Consider the following 16,670-nt stretch of genomic DNA (forward strand, 5'->3'; position numbering starts at 1 on the left):
GGACAAAGGCAATTTGCTTATATCTGGCTTATTCCAAATATGAGAGACTTTGATATATGACATCTCATTTATCAAACACATTTTCAGCATAAATTCAGTATATATTCAAAAGAAGGATGCACTAAATTACTATTATGAATATTTCAAAGCTGTACTGTTTCTCAAGAGGGCTTGGGAGCGAAGTCCTTTTTCTACTATGTGGAGTAAGACTGCTCTACACAACACAACCAATGCCCCCACAAGAAGAAGCTGCGGGATCAGGCTGCTTGAAGATGATACAAAATGTGAAAAGGGTCTACCAGGAAACAGAACTCCAGGGGGCCCTTAATTTCTACGGAGTGGGAAACAACACCAGATCCTACATTTCCATGATGGCATCAGCACGGAATCACATCTCACCTTGGTCAGCAGCATGAAAATCATATCACTGTTGTCCTCACTTAGAAACTTCACCACTTTCTCATAGAGCTGAATGAATTCCGTGGGTGCAGCATTGGGAGTGAAGAAAGGAGACAGCAGAGAGCAGAGCCTTCTATTCTTCAGAATGGTCTCCAGTACTTTCCTGCATTCAGACTTAGTGCCGCTGATAAACACCTTGAAAGAATTAGAAAAGGAAAATGTCATCAGATTTTGCACCGCCCTCCCCCCAACTTTTATGTAGGTGACCAGGCTTTAAGGGCTAATACAGAAGGCAAAGAGAACTGTTTCTAAATGAAAACATGAAACAATCAAAAAAATCTAAAATCAACACAGATAAACCTAACACTTCCAATGATGGTGATATTAAAAATTCTGGATTACCCATGAATTTGATTTGGACAAGCCATAGCGAATTTCTAAATTAAAGTATTAGGATAATTTGAATCCAGAAATTTGCAAGGTACCTACCATGATTACTAAGTATTCAAAGTGACCCTGCATTTTGTCAAGAAAACAAAACCTCTAGGTTATAGATTTTACTGAGATGTGCTTTTTAGTACTTTTAAAAGGTTAACTTTAATAATTAATATTTAATCAAGATAACTTCACCATGTTTTAACTTGGTTCTAATGTTTTAAGTACTGGATATAAGTATTTAAATAATTTCAGGGTCAGGAAGGCTTTGATAAGCCAGATCACAGGCAGAAATAATAAAAAGCAAGACTGAGAGATCTGAATATATAAAAATTTTAACTTCCATAAGGCAAAAAGTATGATAAATTAAAGGAAAATGACACAGTAGAAAAATCAATTCCAGACACTAGGTTGAAAGTCTGAGGAGCTCTTTCAAAGCAGTCAAAAAACAGAAATTCTACAACAGAAAACATGCAAAGGACAACAACCAGCAAATCATAAAAAATAATTAAATGGCTAATAAACATATGGAAAGTCATGCAAGTGAACAATTACTCAAAGAAATACAACTTAAAATAGTAACAAAGTACACTTCCCCTATTAGATTAGCAAGACTTAAAAAAGAACAATCCTTCCTCACATTGGTTACAGTTTGCAGAACAATAAATTCAAACCCTGCTGATAGTGGCGACAGGTAAAAACTTCCCGGGGGGCATTGTGACAATCTACACCAAATGCTAGTCCCTTTGACATAGCGACCATACTTCTAGGAAATTATCCTGGAAAAAACAGTCCAAACAGTTCACAGAGATGTGTAAGAATATTTATCTCAGGCTCATTGCAGCAAAACAAACTACCTGAATAGCCATCCAGAGGGCACGGGCTCAAAACATCACAATATATCTGTACCACGGAACACTATGTATTAAATACCATGAGATCAGTCTGTATTTACTAACAGAATAATATCTAAAAGTTGAGTTTGAATGAAAAACAAGGGTAGGTTACAAAATAGCATTTGCCCATTTTTGGGTATATATGCCTATCTCTATCTATTTAGCTATATGTAGGAATGATATATCATTTCTACATATGTACACACATACACTAACATGCATACACACAAGACAAACTATAACAAAATGTTAGCTATGTAACCAGTATCTTTAGGAGGTTAGAATTATGGAAATTTTTTCTTCTTTATACTTTTTATACTGTCTGCATTGCTTATGGTAAGCACACATCAATTTTAAAATCAGGAAGAAAATTTTAAAAAATCTATCTTAGTATCTGCTCTGCATCACCTCTTTATAAGTATCCAATAACGAAGTACTCATTCCACTGAAACTGGGTGAGAGTACATGGTTAGGGTTTACACATTTTCCATCAAGTGGCTTTCCTTTCTTTAATGACATATTTCATAACTATGCATGCATACCTTGCTCTTGCCTTTTAAAATATCCATATACTTAACAATAAGTCAAATAAATAAATAAGTAAATAAACAAACAAACAAATGGGGACCAAGAACAGCAACTGGGAGGCAGCAGTGGGGAGCTGGAGCAAAGGCGGACTGCTAAGGCAGAAGACATGGGATCCAGGCTCAGCTCCAGCACTGACCAGCTGTATTCTTTAGGCAAGTCATTTCATCTATTAGAGACCAGTTTTCTCATCTTTAAAATGAGAATGGTACCAATCACATAGAGTCACTGTGAGGATGAACTAGAGAGCGTTTTATAAACAATAAAGAGCTTCATCATGTTATTGTTAACACCACCAAAAGCATATGAAAGAGTTTGATGTCTCCACAGAGACTTTCAAATATGAGTAACTTTATATCTATTGTATGAGAAGCAAAATTCTATACCAACAATTTTAATCACATCTTGAGAAGTCAAGAATTCAAAGGGGCTTCTGACTTAGTAAGAGTCCGAAACTGTAATGTAAGCCTGAAGTCAACCCTGACCATATCTAACGAGGATGCTGCAGGAACTCAATAGATGTGAGTAAGGCTAAAAAACACAGAATGACCTTACCTGTCCCAAGATCTCAATACATGATGTAAAGAATTGCCTTGTGGGAGGATGACGCTGAGTTTCATCACTGACATAATCCACAACAGTAAAGAAGAGGCTAATGCCAACCTTCTGAACCCCAGGGGTAGGCTGCAACTTGTAGGCATTCACTAAGGCCCTGTGAGAAAATGTAGGTGAGACCATTGGTCTACAGGAGGAGAATCCAGACTCACAAGTATTTCTCTGGTACTCTACACTTCTCAAGCAATATTCTTGAGAGTCCTTCAGAGCCCCATACAAATGTCACTTTAAAAATATTCCATGAGGTTGGGGCGCCTGGGTGGCTCAGTCAGTTAGGTGTCTGCCTTTGGCTCAGGTCATGATCCTGGGGTCCCGGGATCGATCCCCAAGTCAGGCTCCCTCTCAGCAGGGAGATATCCCCCGCCCATCCCCCCACTCTGAGAGCTCTCTAATAAATAAAATCTTTTTTTAAGTCTATATTATTTTTTTTTTTTAAGATTTGACAGAGAGAGACTCAGCGAGAGAGGGAACACAAGCAGGGGGAGTGGGGGAGGAAGAAGCAGGCTTCCCGCAGAGCAGGGAGCCCGATGTGGGGCTCGATCCCAGCACCCTGGGATCATGACCTAAGCCGAAGGCAGACACTTAACGAATGAGCCACCCAGGCGCCCTAATAAATAAAATCTTTAAAATAAAATATTCCATGGGGTATCTTCCAACTTGGCCCGACCCTCATTTTTAATACACAGAAATGATTTTATGTCCTCCTGGGAGAGTGGGAATCAGCTGTGTTAACATTCTTACCCTTATCAAAATTACCCTTTCATATTTTCTATGTAATTCATAATTTATTCTTTCACTTTGTGTATTCCTTATATAATACATATTTTTAAAAACAAGAACACTGAGTTCTCTAAATTTTAAAATCCAAAACACTGAAAAAGATTTTTGTATAGAGTAAGATCCTAGAATAAAGACACCTCTTCTAAGTCTCACACTCTTTTGAGTTCCTTTGCTGGTAAAAGAAACGTTAACTTCTTGTTCACTTCATCTCCTTCTTCCCAGGTCCCCCAATCCAACCTACAAAAGGACTCAATGCCCTCCTCCATATCACCACCCCAATCTACTGGGGGATTAGTTGCTGGTACTAGAATGTGGAGTCACCTTAAATCAAAGGCAGGGTCAACCTCTCTCCCAAGTCATGCCCTGGTGGCTTTAGGGAAGAAAGACGATATTGAGTGTAAGCCAGATGCTCCAAGAGAAAAAAACCACAATGGCCAAATGCAAGCTGACAACTACAGTTGAGAGCCCTAATTGCCCTGAGCAATTCCACTTCAAACTCTGCTCAGTAATCTGAGTTGACGATCATGATTTTCTGGGTAAATGTAACTATAATCTAAAACTTAAGCACTCTCTCCATGATTGAATTTCAATATGCTGTGTCATCTCATAATTCAGGGGTCAGTAAGCTTATTCTATCGAGGACCAGATAGTAAGTATTTTATGTTTTATGGGCCATAAACTGTCACAACTATTCAATTCTGCCATTATAGCATAAAGCCATACACATGAAGTAAATAAATGGGCATGGTTGTGTTCAATAAAACTTTATTTATAAAAAGAGGTGGCAGGCCAGATTGGGTCCAACGGCCATTGTTTGCTAATCCCTGTACTAATTTAATTAGTAGGTGCCTGGGGGTGTTGGTAGCAGGTAGGATTACTATCAGTAGTAGCAAGATAGATTTTTAAATTATAATGCTCTCAAAACTTACGTAATCAAGTTTTCTGCATGGACCGCAGCTTCCACAGTATTAAGTGATGGTGGTTTAGCAGCTTCGGCTTGCAACTGCTTCACCTCTTTTTGTAAAACATGAAGCTGCTGGCTTATTGCTTCATTTTTATGCATACCTTCAAACTAAGAAAAATTTAAATGGTCAACAGACTTTTTTGTTCCTATTATGTTTCTACAGCAAAGATTTTATTACAAATATACTATTTGATGAAGAATTATTACTACAATTAATATCATAACTCAAAATTCTCAGTTGAATGGGACAGGGGTGGGGGAAAAAAATGTCAAAAAACTATTCAAGAACCTCAGGTTTTTCATGAAGAATCAAACCTGAGTCAGTTTATCGCTGGCTCAGTCTTTTGTAGGATATGTTCTCTGTCACTTATGTTTGGACTCCCCAGCTCTCATCAACAACAGACTTAATGTCTCCTACCACTGAGGTTTTCCTTGAAGCACACCACACCACTCCTCTGTTGAGCATCTTCCCCAGAAGCTTGACCCCTCTGTTCTCCCCACCCAACAGCACACACAGTTCAGCTCAAAACACTAAGGCTGCACATCTCATGTGTGCCACACATACAAAGACCGTGACACAGATGCTGTTAATAAAACACTTGCCATTCTGAAAGGAAGAAAGGATATATAATTATAAAACAAACAACAAAATAAGATAAAATACAGGAAGTGCACAAATCAGTTGCATGCCTACGAAAGAGCAGTTGACTGATTCAGTGGTCCCTGAAAGCTCATCTCTGATAAAATTTTTACTCATTCTCAGTAAAAATGTGACAAAGGAGAATTTACTGAGCTTAAAAAAAAAAAACACACACACAACTAAATCTATTTCAATTTAGAAGATTAGCCTTAAGATTACATCTCTCCTATTTGAGGGGATTGTTAATATCCCTTTTCTCTAATTAATTGATGGTGACCTATATGATAACTGCTTTGTAATGTCCTTTCTGGGATATGAATAGATGCAGAGCATATCCTACATCCAGGCTGCAACACAAAGACAGAACTAAGGCGGCAACTGTGCAGGACAGAGGGACAAGGAGATGCCCAGCCTGGCAGGGAGGTCACGGATGAAGAGCACAGACCAGTCAGTCTAGGGAGGAGGGGTCCTGTCCTGGGGGAGTTCTTTGAAGCAAGCTAGGGAATTTGGACTTATCCTGCAGGCATAGCAGAGAATGCTGAAGAGATAACTTCTGAAGGCAGGAATGTTAAATCCTGCACTCTCCTCAAATGGGCTCCCCCAATCATGTCAGTGAGCAACACAGTCTATATTTTCCTTTATGCGCACCTGCCCAAACCCAGTCTTCAGCCCACCACTGCAATGATTATAGGTACCTTTGTTTGTAAATAACATAAATACTTAATTCACAAATTTATTTAACTGAGGCCCTTATGTCCCTGCCAGAGTTATTATCATAAATTCCAGGTGAAAGTCTCCTGGAGTGCAATGGTCCGGTCTCTTCTGCTTTGCACAGCACCCCAGTACAGCACGACTCTGACAGGATGCCGAGCACCTACTTTCACAATCATGAGAACTTTTTTCCATAAAACTCAGCAATGCTGTATTAAAAAGCTTTACAAAACTTCTTATTTAAATAAAAAAATACACTGTCAGTCTGAATCAAAAGGCATAAAAGTGAATAACTAAGAACATATAATGTTAACAACAAGCATTTTAATTTTTGGAGAAATGAAAGATTAAATAATCAAATTACCTCGATTAAACCGCATAATGAATCAATACAAATATTAAATCTCCAATCTTTCAAATAAAAGACCAACGTTTAATAACCTAAAATGTGATCAGGAGTATGTGCAGTTGTGCCTACGATGTCACCAACTGCGGTTAGACTGGGTCTCTGAGGGTCGCAGCCCTTGGCTGGCCTGGAGAGAAGGCAGCCAAACAGGGAGGAAAAGAAAGAATCTGAGGGGAGGAAGACAGACAGTGAGGATGAAGGGAAGTGGAAAGACAACGGATAAGAAAGAAGGACAGAGGTTCCCCAGACTGGGAAATGCAGGGACAAGACAAGTTAACTGGAGCTTCAGAACTGCCACCCCATGCTGTGGAAACTACTAGTGCCCAAGAGTAAGGAAAAGCAACAGTCTCACCAAAAATACCACACAATGATCATTATTTCCCAGTCTACTTGTTTTTGTTCATTGCTCACAACTCTACTGAGAGTTTTCTTTGCTCACAAGGATGGAAGAGGGGCTGACTGCCTGGCCGCTCACAATCACCAGAAGTTGCAGACTACACAACAAAGCCGCATGCTGGAAGCCCCTCCACTTAAGTCACTGTAAGGAGACAAAGCGATGGAAAAGCTGAACAAAGCAAGTAAGTTGTTACAATACTGCGAGGCCTTCAGTGAGTCTTTTCCATCTTTCATTTCTAGGACTGAGCAAATCTTTCACACGATAATAAATCAATCCTGGGTCCCACAAACATGCCCCACAATACCACAGTACAACAAAAGGAACCCTATTATAAATCACCCCATTTCCTCAGGGAGTATCACTGAATTATTAGAGGCTTCTACTGGGAGAGACGACTGCAGAAGAAGCACGTTTCACTTCCCATAAAATATATTTGGCTTTTGTATACCCCAAACAAGCTATACATAGTTCAAACATGTGCAGATGGCTGGAAATTTCCAGGGCCTTCCCTCTCAGAAAAATTCTATAAAGCTATAAAATATTTTCGTGATATAATCTGAAATCTTTGTAAATGAGCCATTTAAATATACTTATGCATTTCAATCTTAAAATTTATATTTAAAATATACAGTCATAATATAAATAATATAATATAAATATATAATTAAAGTCTGTGAAATTGATTTTAAAAATGGATCCAATCAATGAATTCTCTAATCACTGAAAGGGAAGGTGATCCTATCACACCCACTCAGAGAGAGAAAATGGTATACCTGTTAATTTAAATGAAATTTGATGGTCATGATCAGCTTACTCAGAATGATACAGCTAGTCTTAAAAATTGGAGCAGAAACAGCTAAAAGCAAATGGCTTCATTCACCAATACTGAGTGGGAAAGCATGGGTCTTGAATTGAAACAGACGTGGGCTTGAATTTCAACTGAGCCACTTACAAGCTGTGTGACTGTGGCAGGTCTTTGAGACTCTCTGAACCTGTTTCCTCATCCACATTTTGTGAAGATTAAGTGAGATAATGTAAGCTGAGTCACCAGCATGTTACCTGGGATATGAGAGTGCCCCAGCAAGTGTTAAGAAGAAATAATGAACAGAGCTGGGAAATAATATAATATCCTGAAGTATGACCATCCTTATCACTCTCCAAGATCGAACGCCCAGGAGACGTTTTTATTAGAGCAAAAAGCGAAGCAGTGTGGTGCTTAAGTGGAGATTTTGTATGGAAAGCATTGAGTCGGCCAAATGAGCAATAAATTGGCCTAAGGTAAACACAATCCAAGAGTGACTGCTAATTTCTAGTAGGAACAAGTTCCAACTTCCAGCCAAATAATATTTACAAAATTCCTGAGGGTAGTTAAAATCTTACTTGTGAGAGTATAAATCTGTAGTCGTTTGCTCCTTCAAACACCTCAGTTCTCTGGCACTGACTGTGTGAGCCACTGACAACAGAAACATGAGTAAGACAAGGTCCCAGCTCTCACAGAACTCAGAATATAGTCACAGTGACAGAGGTAATCATAATGCAAAACAAGTTGTAACTCAGCCTAATGAGTGATGTGCTGGTGGTTTTCATGTACTCATTCAGGGCCGTGAAAGGGCACCTATTATGTGCCAGGAGCCATGCTAGATGGTACAGGAACACAGACGACTAAGGACAGTGACTCTACTCCCGAGGAGTTCACAGACTGGCAGGAAAGACAGCAGGTGACTACCACAGCATTTATGCACGAGCTGCTATGAGAGACTACCTCAATCTGACTAGAGGGGCTAAGACCTCAAGATGTACTGCCTGACCCAAGACTGGAGGGATGAGAGGAAGGAGCTCTCATGCGACAACAGGAGTGTGGGACAACAAGTAGCACGTGCCTAAGACAGAAGGCAGGAACGTGCACGTCATGTTTAGAGAATGGAAAAAGCCTGAGTGGCTAGAAAACAATGTTTAGGGCTCAGGAAAGGGTAAATGATGCCACTAGAAACTGATGAAGAACAGATTACGGGGGGTCCCAAGAGTCCTATTCCTTATAGATTCTGGAGAGCCAATGTTGGTTGTCAGCCTGCAAATGCGACGAGCTCTGTGTTTAAAAAGATGAATGGTGGCAGAATGGAAAACAGACTGGACAGGGTGAGAGTCTATGGACAGGAAGCCTTACGTAATAGTTCAGGGGAGAAGTGATGTGGGGCTACCCGGGGGCAATGGCAATGGGAACGAAGAGAAAGCAAACAAATGTAAAGTCATTTCAGAAGCAGAGCCGGTAGGACTTGGAAAGTAACTAGATGGGATGTGTGAGGGTGGGACAATGACGCTGACGCCTAGGTCCCCATTTCCTGTTACAGGAAAAACAGGTTTGGAGGGTCAAAGCGGGATTAGTTTGGGGCCTGTGGAGTATGAGGTATCTTTGGACATTCACAGAACATTACAGAGGCAAGTAGAAATCTAGATTTGGAACTCACAGAATTCTGGACTAGAAAAGCAGAACCGGATTCATCAACATATGGGTTAGCCCTTTGGGGGCCATGGATTACTGAAAATCTACTGACGTTATGAACCCTCCAGAAAAAAAATTTCCATATACATTCAGGGACTTCACTGACCCACTAAAGACCGTTCACACACCCACACTAGATTAGGAACTCCAACACAAATAGTAGGCAAAGGCCGCTAATGTCACAATGATAGAGGGGATCAGGGCAAGCGCCACTCACAACCAGCAATCTAAGGGTTGAGCTGATGAAGAGGAACCCTGGACAGAAACTGCAAAGTGGCTAGTGATGTGGAGGGACTAGAAGAGACCTCATGACCTTCAGCATTGCCAGATGATAGAATAATGTTAAACAGGATCAAAACTACTGGCTATAGCCATGAAGTGGTCCCTGGACACACAGATACAGAGGGGCTACAATTCTCTGTATAAGAATAACAACCTACCTTCTGTACGGCATATGCTCTCCCAGTGGCAGTTCCATGAGGAGTCCCTACCCCGACATCCATAACCAAAGTCATCCCTTTGTGTAAGAGACAGCTTTAGACTCAAGTACAATCTCTGACCAAAACTCAGAGCGAATCTAACTGACTTGCATCAATTCGATAATGCCCCAGCTTCAAGACAGCTAGAGTTTCAACTATCTTCTACCTTGCTCTTAGCTATCAATGAGGAGCCAAAAAAAATTTTTTGTCTTCAATTCCTGGAAGTATCAACCAGCAAGTACTGCCTAGGATAGACTTAGTTAGCAATTTCTATATAACTTTCTAAAGAAATCTTACTTGAATCAGACTACAAAAGCTGCTCACTATCCTCACATTTTTAATTTCCCTGGCAGATCTGCATCACCAGGCAAAATAATGGCTGAAGTAGATACCGTGTCGATATTGGTACTTCTAGGAGCCATCAGTGGGGGTTCCCAAGTTTCTAGGTCTTCCCAAATGGAACTGAAAGGTAGAGCACTGCGCAAACTAGTAAGGCCAGCAGAAAATCAGAGCGTGCTTTAAGAAAACTTGGATGTTTCTAATGAGATTATGGCCACAAAACACAGCTATTTTTTCACATTCTTTAGGCTTCTATAAAATCTCCTTTTTCCCCCCCTCTCCTCTTTTTTTGCTTCCTTTCTTCAAGCAATCTTAGCATCTACCAATTTTTCTTTTGAGAAAAAAAAGCAGAAATATTTTTATGTTGTCTGTAAAAATAAAATCTAAACCATATTCATTTTAATTCTTCTTAATCATAAATCATCTGCTTTCTAATCTCCCTCTAATCAAAATCACTTTGAAGGAATTTTAGGAAAGGTACGCCTTTCTATTTCAGAATCAACAAAGCAAAAGTTTGTAAAGAAACTTCAATTCAAGGGTTCAGACAAATAAAGACTACTTCGGAAAAGGAAAAGCGCCAAGTCACTGGTAGGCTGGGAGCTAAAGCTCCCAAGCCTGCCTGGTGGTATTTTCCACCACAAGACCCCGAGAGTTAACAGGTCAGGCAAAGAGACCTGTTCTTTGGCTGGGGCAGCAAATATTCACAACTCTTCACAGAGTAAGCTACTGGCCAGAACTGGGAAAACATTTTTGTACTCACTTCACCTAGTCACTTACAAAAATGCATCTGAGGAGACTTCCCCTCTCTGTATAGAATTAACAGCCTGGCAAAGATATGTAATTCCAAAATATGGAAAAATACCGTATTTGTGAAGGCACAGATTGGAAGACACCCTTTTTAATTAGAACTGGATACATTTCAGCTTTTTTCACACCAACTCAAAACTCCATCCAAAATTGACAGACTTGTCTTCCAGCACTATTCCTTTAGCAAGTGATCCTTCTTAAATGCTCCTACCTAGTCTTACTAAAGTACTTGTAACTGAGGGAAAAATTACACTGAAAGAAAATTAACTTTATAAAGCACTTGGCCAAAGACATTTACTCAGTGTTTAGAAGTCTCCCATCCCAGATCAAATTTCTGAACTTTAGATGCATATGAAGATGTTATTTTATCAGAAACAAATTTTGAAGGTAACAAAAAATACAATTATAAAAGTTACTTCAGAGAAGACATTTTAGAGAAAACAGGCTCCCAAGGAGACTGATGAGGAATACATCAGAACTGCTCAAATGTGGATTAGAACAAAAGGAAATTCTGGAAAGACAATCAAGAGCCAGTAAAATAAATTTTCCCTAATTTCTAAAAGCTAACAAAAGAAGAGGAGCCATGTTTGTGCAAATGGAGTCAGGCAACAGGCAGCCCATCTCTGAGCAGTTCTTTCCCAGCTCTGGGGACCTGAAGGCCCTGGCACAAGGACTCGGGTGCAGCGGAGGGAGCGGCGCTCTGCGGCCACACTGCCTGGGCCTTCCTGGTTCTGCCACTCAGCAGCTGTGCCGCTTCGGCTGGGTGCTTAACTTCTCTGTGCCTTTATTTCCTGAAGATAACAAGAATACCCACCTCACAGGGTTGTGGGGAGGATAAAGTAAGTTCTGCAGTGTGTTGAGACAGTACTGGCTAAAGCTAAGCTCCACCCTGACATCCTTACGCTGTCACAGACCCAACTTGAGCCTGTTTTGCCAACCCAAGAAGCTGACTCTAAGAGGCGGTTGAATCCCTAATCTTATAGTTGCACATCTCTCTTCTTCTGCCTGCTGGCAAGCTCCACCCAACTGACCTGCTTTCCACATGGCCCTCCACGTCTGTCTTCAGTGGCTCCCCACTGGCCAGAGCACACAGCTGGAGCTCCCAGAGGATCCTCTTTTCCGATGTGAATCCCAACCTTTCTGATGTGAATTCCCACCACCACAGCCAGAAACCACCTAAAGTAGACTGACCTAGCTGGTGCCCTCTAAACTATGTCCAGAAGACTCCATTCCCACATTCCTTCCCAGTGACTCCAAACCGTCATCACCAAAGTCTTCTAAGGACCAGTGTGAGCCCCTCTAAGAATCTTCTCAGTTAACGGCTTTTCTGTGAATTTCTGTCTTGCAGGACACATCAGCACTTACAGAAATACATGATTAGCTCCGTGTGGGCCGTCACCCCCCCCTCCCCGCAAAACTATTAAATGTTTTGGGATGTGAATCATGTGCTATGAATTTCTTGCTGTCTCTCTCAACAATATGCCAATATTAGGGACTCAATTAAAAATCTGGTGAATCATGAAGAAGCTTCCACAATCTTACCTGAACTGTGACAACAGCTGGTCCTTGGCATTTCTTACCGCTACTGCCTCTACACTCCAAATGCAGTGTGGTCTGTTCTTCCCTATTCACGTACTGTTTGGGCATTGTGTCCAACAGCTCACTCTCCAGGGCAACCTGCTGGGATTCTCGAAGAGCTGCAGTTCTGGAAAACATCATCAAGAGGTAGAAGAACAGCTTAGGAAAGGTTTCATGGTAAGTGATAAAGGCTTCCGGTTACCCCTAGCCTACACTAGAGAGCAACAAGACCTAGTATTCTACAGGAACAAAAGACCAAAGGTGTGTGTAAATCCTCTCTTTTCCTTGATAAGAAAGTTAAGAAGGAAAAGTGGGATGACTTTTTAGCCAGGAACAAAGCTTCATTTAAAATCTGTATTACATTAATAATGTTTTTTACATAGACCCAATATGCAAGACCAAATGAGAATTTCATCCTGATTAAAGCATTCCTAAAAGGGTACCTTACTTCTAAGCACCAGTGATTTCTTAGGTATTAGCAACTCCAACCAAACTGTCAAAGATGGAGGAAGCTAACTTTTTACATGGGTGTCGATACTGTTACGTGTGTGTACGCATGCACTGGTGGGGCCAGGGGTGAGCGCGCGCACGCACACACACACACGCGCGCACACACACACACACACACACACACACACAATAAATGCCTGGACCAAAAACAGTCAAGGAAACAAAAGCCAGTAAGAGATTCCCATGGTCTTTGCAAAGATCAGACTCTTTTACTTTATAAAACAGACTCACTCCACACACACTCCGTCTCACAAGACAGCAAGCAAGAATCAAACCTTTAAGAGTTGATCCTTCTGTATCTACTTCAACTCAGAGCACTAAATGACTTTCCCACACTCTGATCAAGCGCCCGTGGCAATTTGTTAAAGAACATGAAGAGTTAGGGAGCAAAGCAGTGACAAAAGAAAGCAAATCTCACTGGATACCCTTTTAACACCATCTTTCCAAGATCAGAAAGTCTCCTCAGGAGAAGCTTAAGAAACTCTTGGCTGGCACTGCTGACACTCAGAAATGCCACCACAGAAAATGTAAAATTTATCGTCCATGTAAGCACCACATCATTTCAATGTAAAATTAAGAGACTTGTCACAACTTGGTTAGCTGAGGTAACTGACTGGGCCAGCCTGGTCAAATTACCCTCATGGAGAGGTGGCTGATGAGGAAGCCCTTCGAGGTATGCAATCATCCAAGCTGTCACAGCAGCGCACACAAAGGCACGGCCCTGGCGGTCTCATGGTCTTACCTGGCCTGCTGCTGCAACAGATTCAGGTCCGTGCGCACCAGCTGGGTGGAGTCCTTCTGACTCAGGAGGACGGCTGAGGAAATGACTGGCACAGGAGGCCTCACTGGGTGCAGGTCAAGGGGAGGCTGGGGAGCCTCATGCTTCCGCAAGTTACTTAAAACCCTTTCTTTAGCTGAAAGAAAATTAAGTCCTACTTACCAAGCAATGGCTACCACTAGGTAGTAACATACTAAGTGGGTGCAAAGCCTTGGCCTATTACCTTCGAGAAGAATGCTGAAGATCTATAGAACAGTTACATAAACCATCAGAGGCCTAAATGAATAAAATCATTATCTTCCGTTACTTACAAGTTTTGAGGGAGCCCCCACCCGCTACTAATATTCTACCAGGAGCTAGGAGCTCACAAGCACATGGTATGATTAAACAGAATTCCTATCCAAAAAGCCTTAATGACAGCTTAAGAGCTAAAGCTCGTGATCTTAAATTATTACCCTAGACAGCCTTACGTGACATGCTAGAGTGCCTGGACTTGGTACCAGTGTAAAGGGGATCTAGTGAACAGCTCTCAACAAGCCTGAGAAAGATGGTAGCTATCACCAGACAATGGATTGGGGGAAGGGGCAGGTAGTCCCATTAAGAGTTTAATGCGGGGTGCCTGGGTGGCTCAGTCGGTTAAGCGTCTGCCTTCGGCTCAGGTCATGATCCCAGGGTCCTGGAATCGAGCCCCGTATCAGGCTTCTGGCTCAGCGGGGAGCCTGCTTCTCCCTCTCCCACTCCCCCTGCTTGTGTTCCCTCTCACACTGTGTCTCTCTCGATACATAAAATTTTAAAAAAAAGAGAGAGGGTTTAATGTAATCATCCAGATAAACCTCATAGGAAGAGGAGGAAAAAAAAAATGGGTGTTAAGAATATGACAGACTGAAAAATCTTAAATTGGGCCAAAGTTTGAACAGGAGGGCTGAGACTAGTATAAAATAAACAAAGACATGGGCACAAACTACTACAGTACTTATATTACATAATTATATTGTCATGCATTCATTTATTCACTTACTCATTAACTCAATAATAGAGTCCAAATAAGAAATCAGGTGCCATATAAGAAAGTAAAGGCAAATTTATCCATCCAACTTTGTACTCGATCGCATGTGATCCCATATTGGTGAATTCAATTTCAGTGTTTTTATTTCTACACTTAGTACAGAGCTGACCACACACAGCTACCCAGTAAATTACTATCTTCCCATCCTCTCTCTGTACTGCACTGGACATATATCATATAGCAGGTGGGGACTGAGGAACATGAAGAAAAATGCTGCCACCGACCCGATTCTTTTCAAAAGTAACATAACAGGGGATAGGAGAGGTCAAGGAAATTTCAATCAGTAAGTCAGGTCAACAAATACTTAAGGGATTACTATGAATTTCCAACTTCATTCCAAATGTAGCATTCCATTTTCTATTCTTAAGAAAATTTAAGACAACTTAATAGCCAGGATTTTACTTGGCATAAAAAGACCTGTATTGTTTGCACCCCAAACAGATGGAATTTAACATTCCAAACAGGTCAAGTGAGGGATCGACCTATATAGCCGGGGTTTTTCCACTAGAACAACTACTCTGCACAGAATGTAACAAAGTTGGATATTCACCACTGGAAAAGACTCCTAACTTTGTGCAAGTTTCTCTCAAGCAACATTTTAGGCCATAAAGCTACTGCCTAACTGCCTGCCTCCAACTTCTTTTTTTTTTTTTTTAAAGATTTTATTTGAAACAGAGAGAGAGAGAGCACGAGCACAAGAGGAGGTACGGTGAGAAGGAGAAGCAGACTCCCTGCTGAGCAGGGAGCCCAATGCGGGACTCGATCCCAAGACTCAGGGATCATGACCTGAGCTGAAGGCAGTCACTTAACCAACTGAGCCTCCCAGGTGCCCTGCCTCCAACTTCTTTTACAGAAAAAGTAAGTATCTTATTTAAGCCATTACTGTTTTAGAGTTTTCTCTCCCTCACAGCCGAACCTAATCCTAAGTTGTAGACAGGTTAACAATGAACCCCTAAAAAGCAATTCTCACTGGAGGAATACACTGTGTAACCCTTAACCCTCAATGGCTCAGATTCAATCATTCATTCCCTCATGCATTCATTCCCTCGAGGGGGCTGATGCTCATTCGCTCACCCAACAAAGGATCAGTGACATCCAGCTGCACCGACAAGCTGCAGGGCGGAGAATGGGATTCCAGTGTGGCCTGCGTCCACAGACTAATGGTTTCCTGGAACTCATAATGTATGCGCTCCATGTTCAAATACTCCATCCATAGATCCTAGAATTGAACCACAGGACATTAACTTTCACGGATGAATCACATATTCATATATTTAACTAAAAAGCAGGCCAGTAAGGTTTGGCACGAGGTGGTCCATACCAAGTTCTCCAGTATTAGGATGAATCACGTTTAAAATGGACGCTAACAGGGGTGCCTGGGTGGCTCAGTCAGTTAAGCACCTGACTCTTACTTTCAGCTCCAGTCATGATCTCATGGGTCTGAGATCTCACCCTGCATTAGGCTCCGTGCTCAGCGGGGAGTCTGCTTGAAGATTCTCTCCCTCCATCCCTCCCCCAACTCCCATGCATTTGTGCTCCTTCTCTCAAATAAATAAATCTTTAAAATACACACACACACACACACACACACACACACACACACACACACACACACAGAATGGACACTAACAATCTTAGCAGGTGTTTATGTACCAAGATCAGAAAAAATAATCTTAATAGCCCCAACTGTACATTTATAAATTACATACACATAGTACTGAGCTAGTAAATTATAAAACATGAGTAAAAGTCAGAAATTTTAAAGAGATAAATAACAAATATATT

General features: G+C 41.2%; 1 protein-coding gene across 4 annotated transcripts in view; it reads right to left on the bottom strand.

Annotated features, from left to right (window-relative positions):
- The window catches only part of EPG5 (ectopic P-granules autophagy protein 5 homolog), a 101,509-nt gene that overhangs the window by 28,101 nt on the left and 56,738 nt on the right, over positions 1-16,670 (bottom strand). For 3 of the 4 annotated variants that reach the window (XM_027575793.2, XM_027575792.2, XM_027575791.2), the window contains 6 exons: positions 15,960-16,104; positions 13,784-13,955; positions 12,496-12,658; positions 4,640-4,782; positions 2,871-3,027; positions 400-594 (listed from right to left, as the gene is read on the bottom strand). In XM_027575793.2, coding sequence (XP_027431594.1) covers positions 400-594; positions 2,871-3,027; positions 4,640-4,782; positions 12,496-12,658; positions 13,784-13,955; positions 15,960-16,104 — 975 coding nt within the window. The remainder of the gene's footprint in view (positions 1-399; positions 595-2,870; positions 3,028-4,639; positions 4,783-12,495; positions 12,659-13,783; positions 13,956-15,959; positions 16,105-16,670) is intronic. The other variant, XM_027575794.2, reaches the window with a different exon arrangement.

This window comes from Zalophus californianus, chromosome 14 (assembly GCF_009762305.2).
Source record: "Zalophus californianus isolate mZalCal1 chromosome 14, mZalCal1.pri.v2, whole genome shotgun sequence".
Lineage (NCBI taxonomy): Eukaryota > Metazoa > Chordata > Mammalia > Carnivora > Otariidae > Zalophus > Zalophus californianus.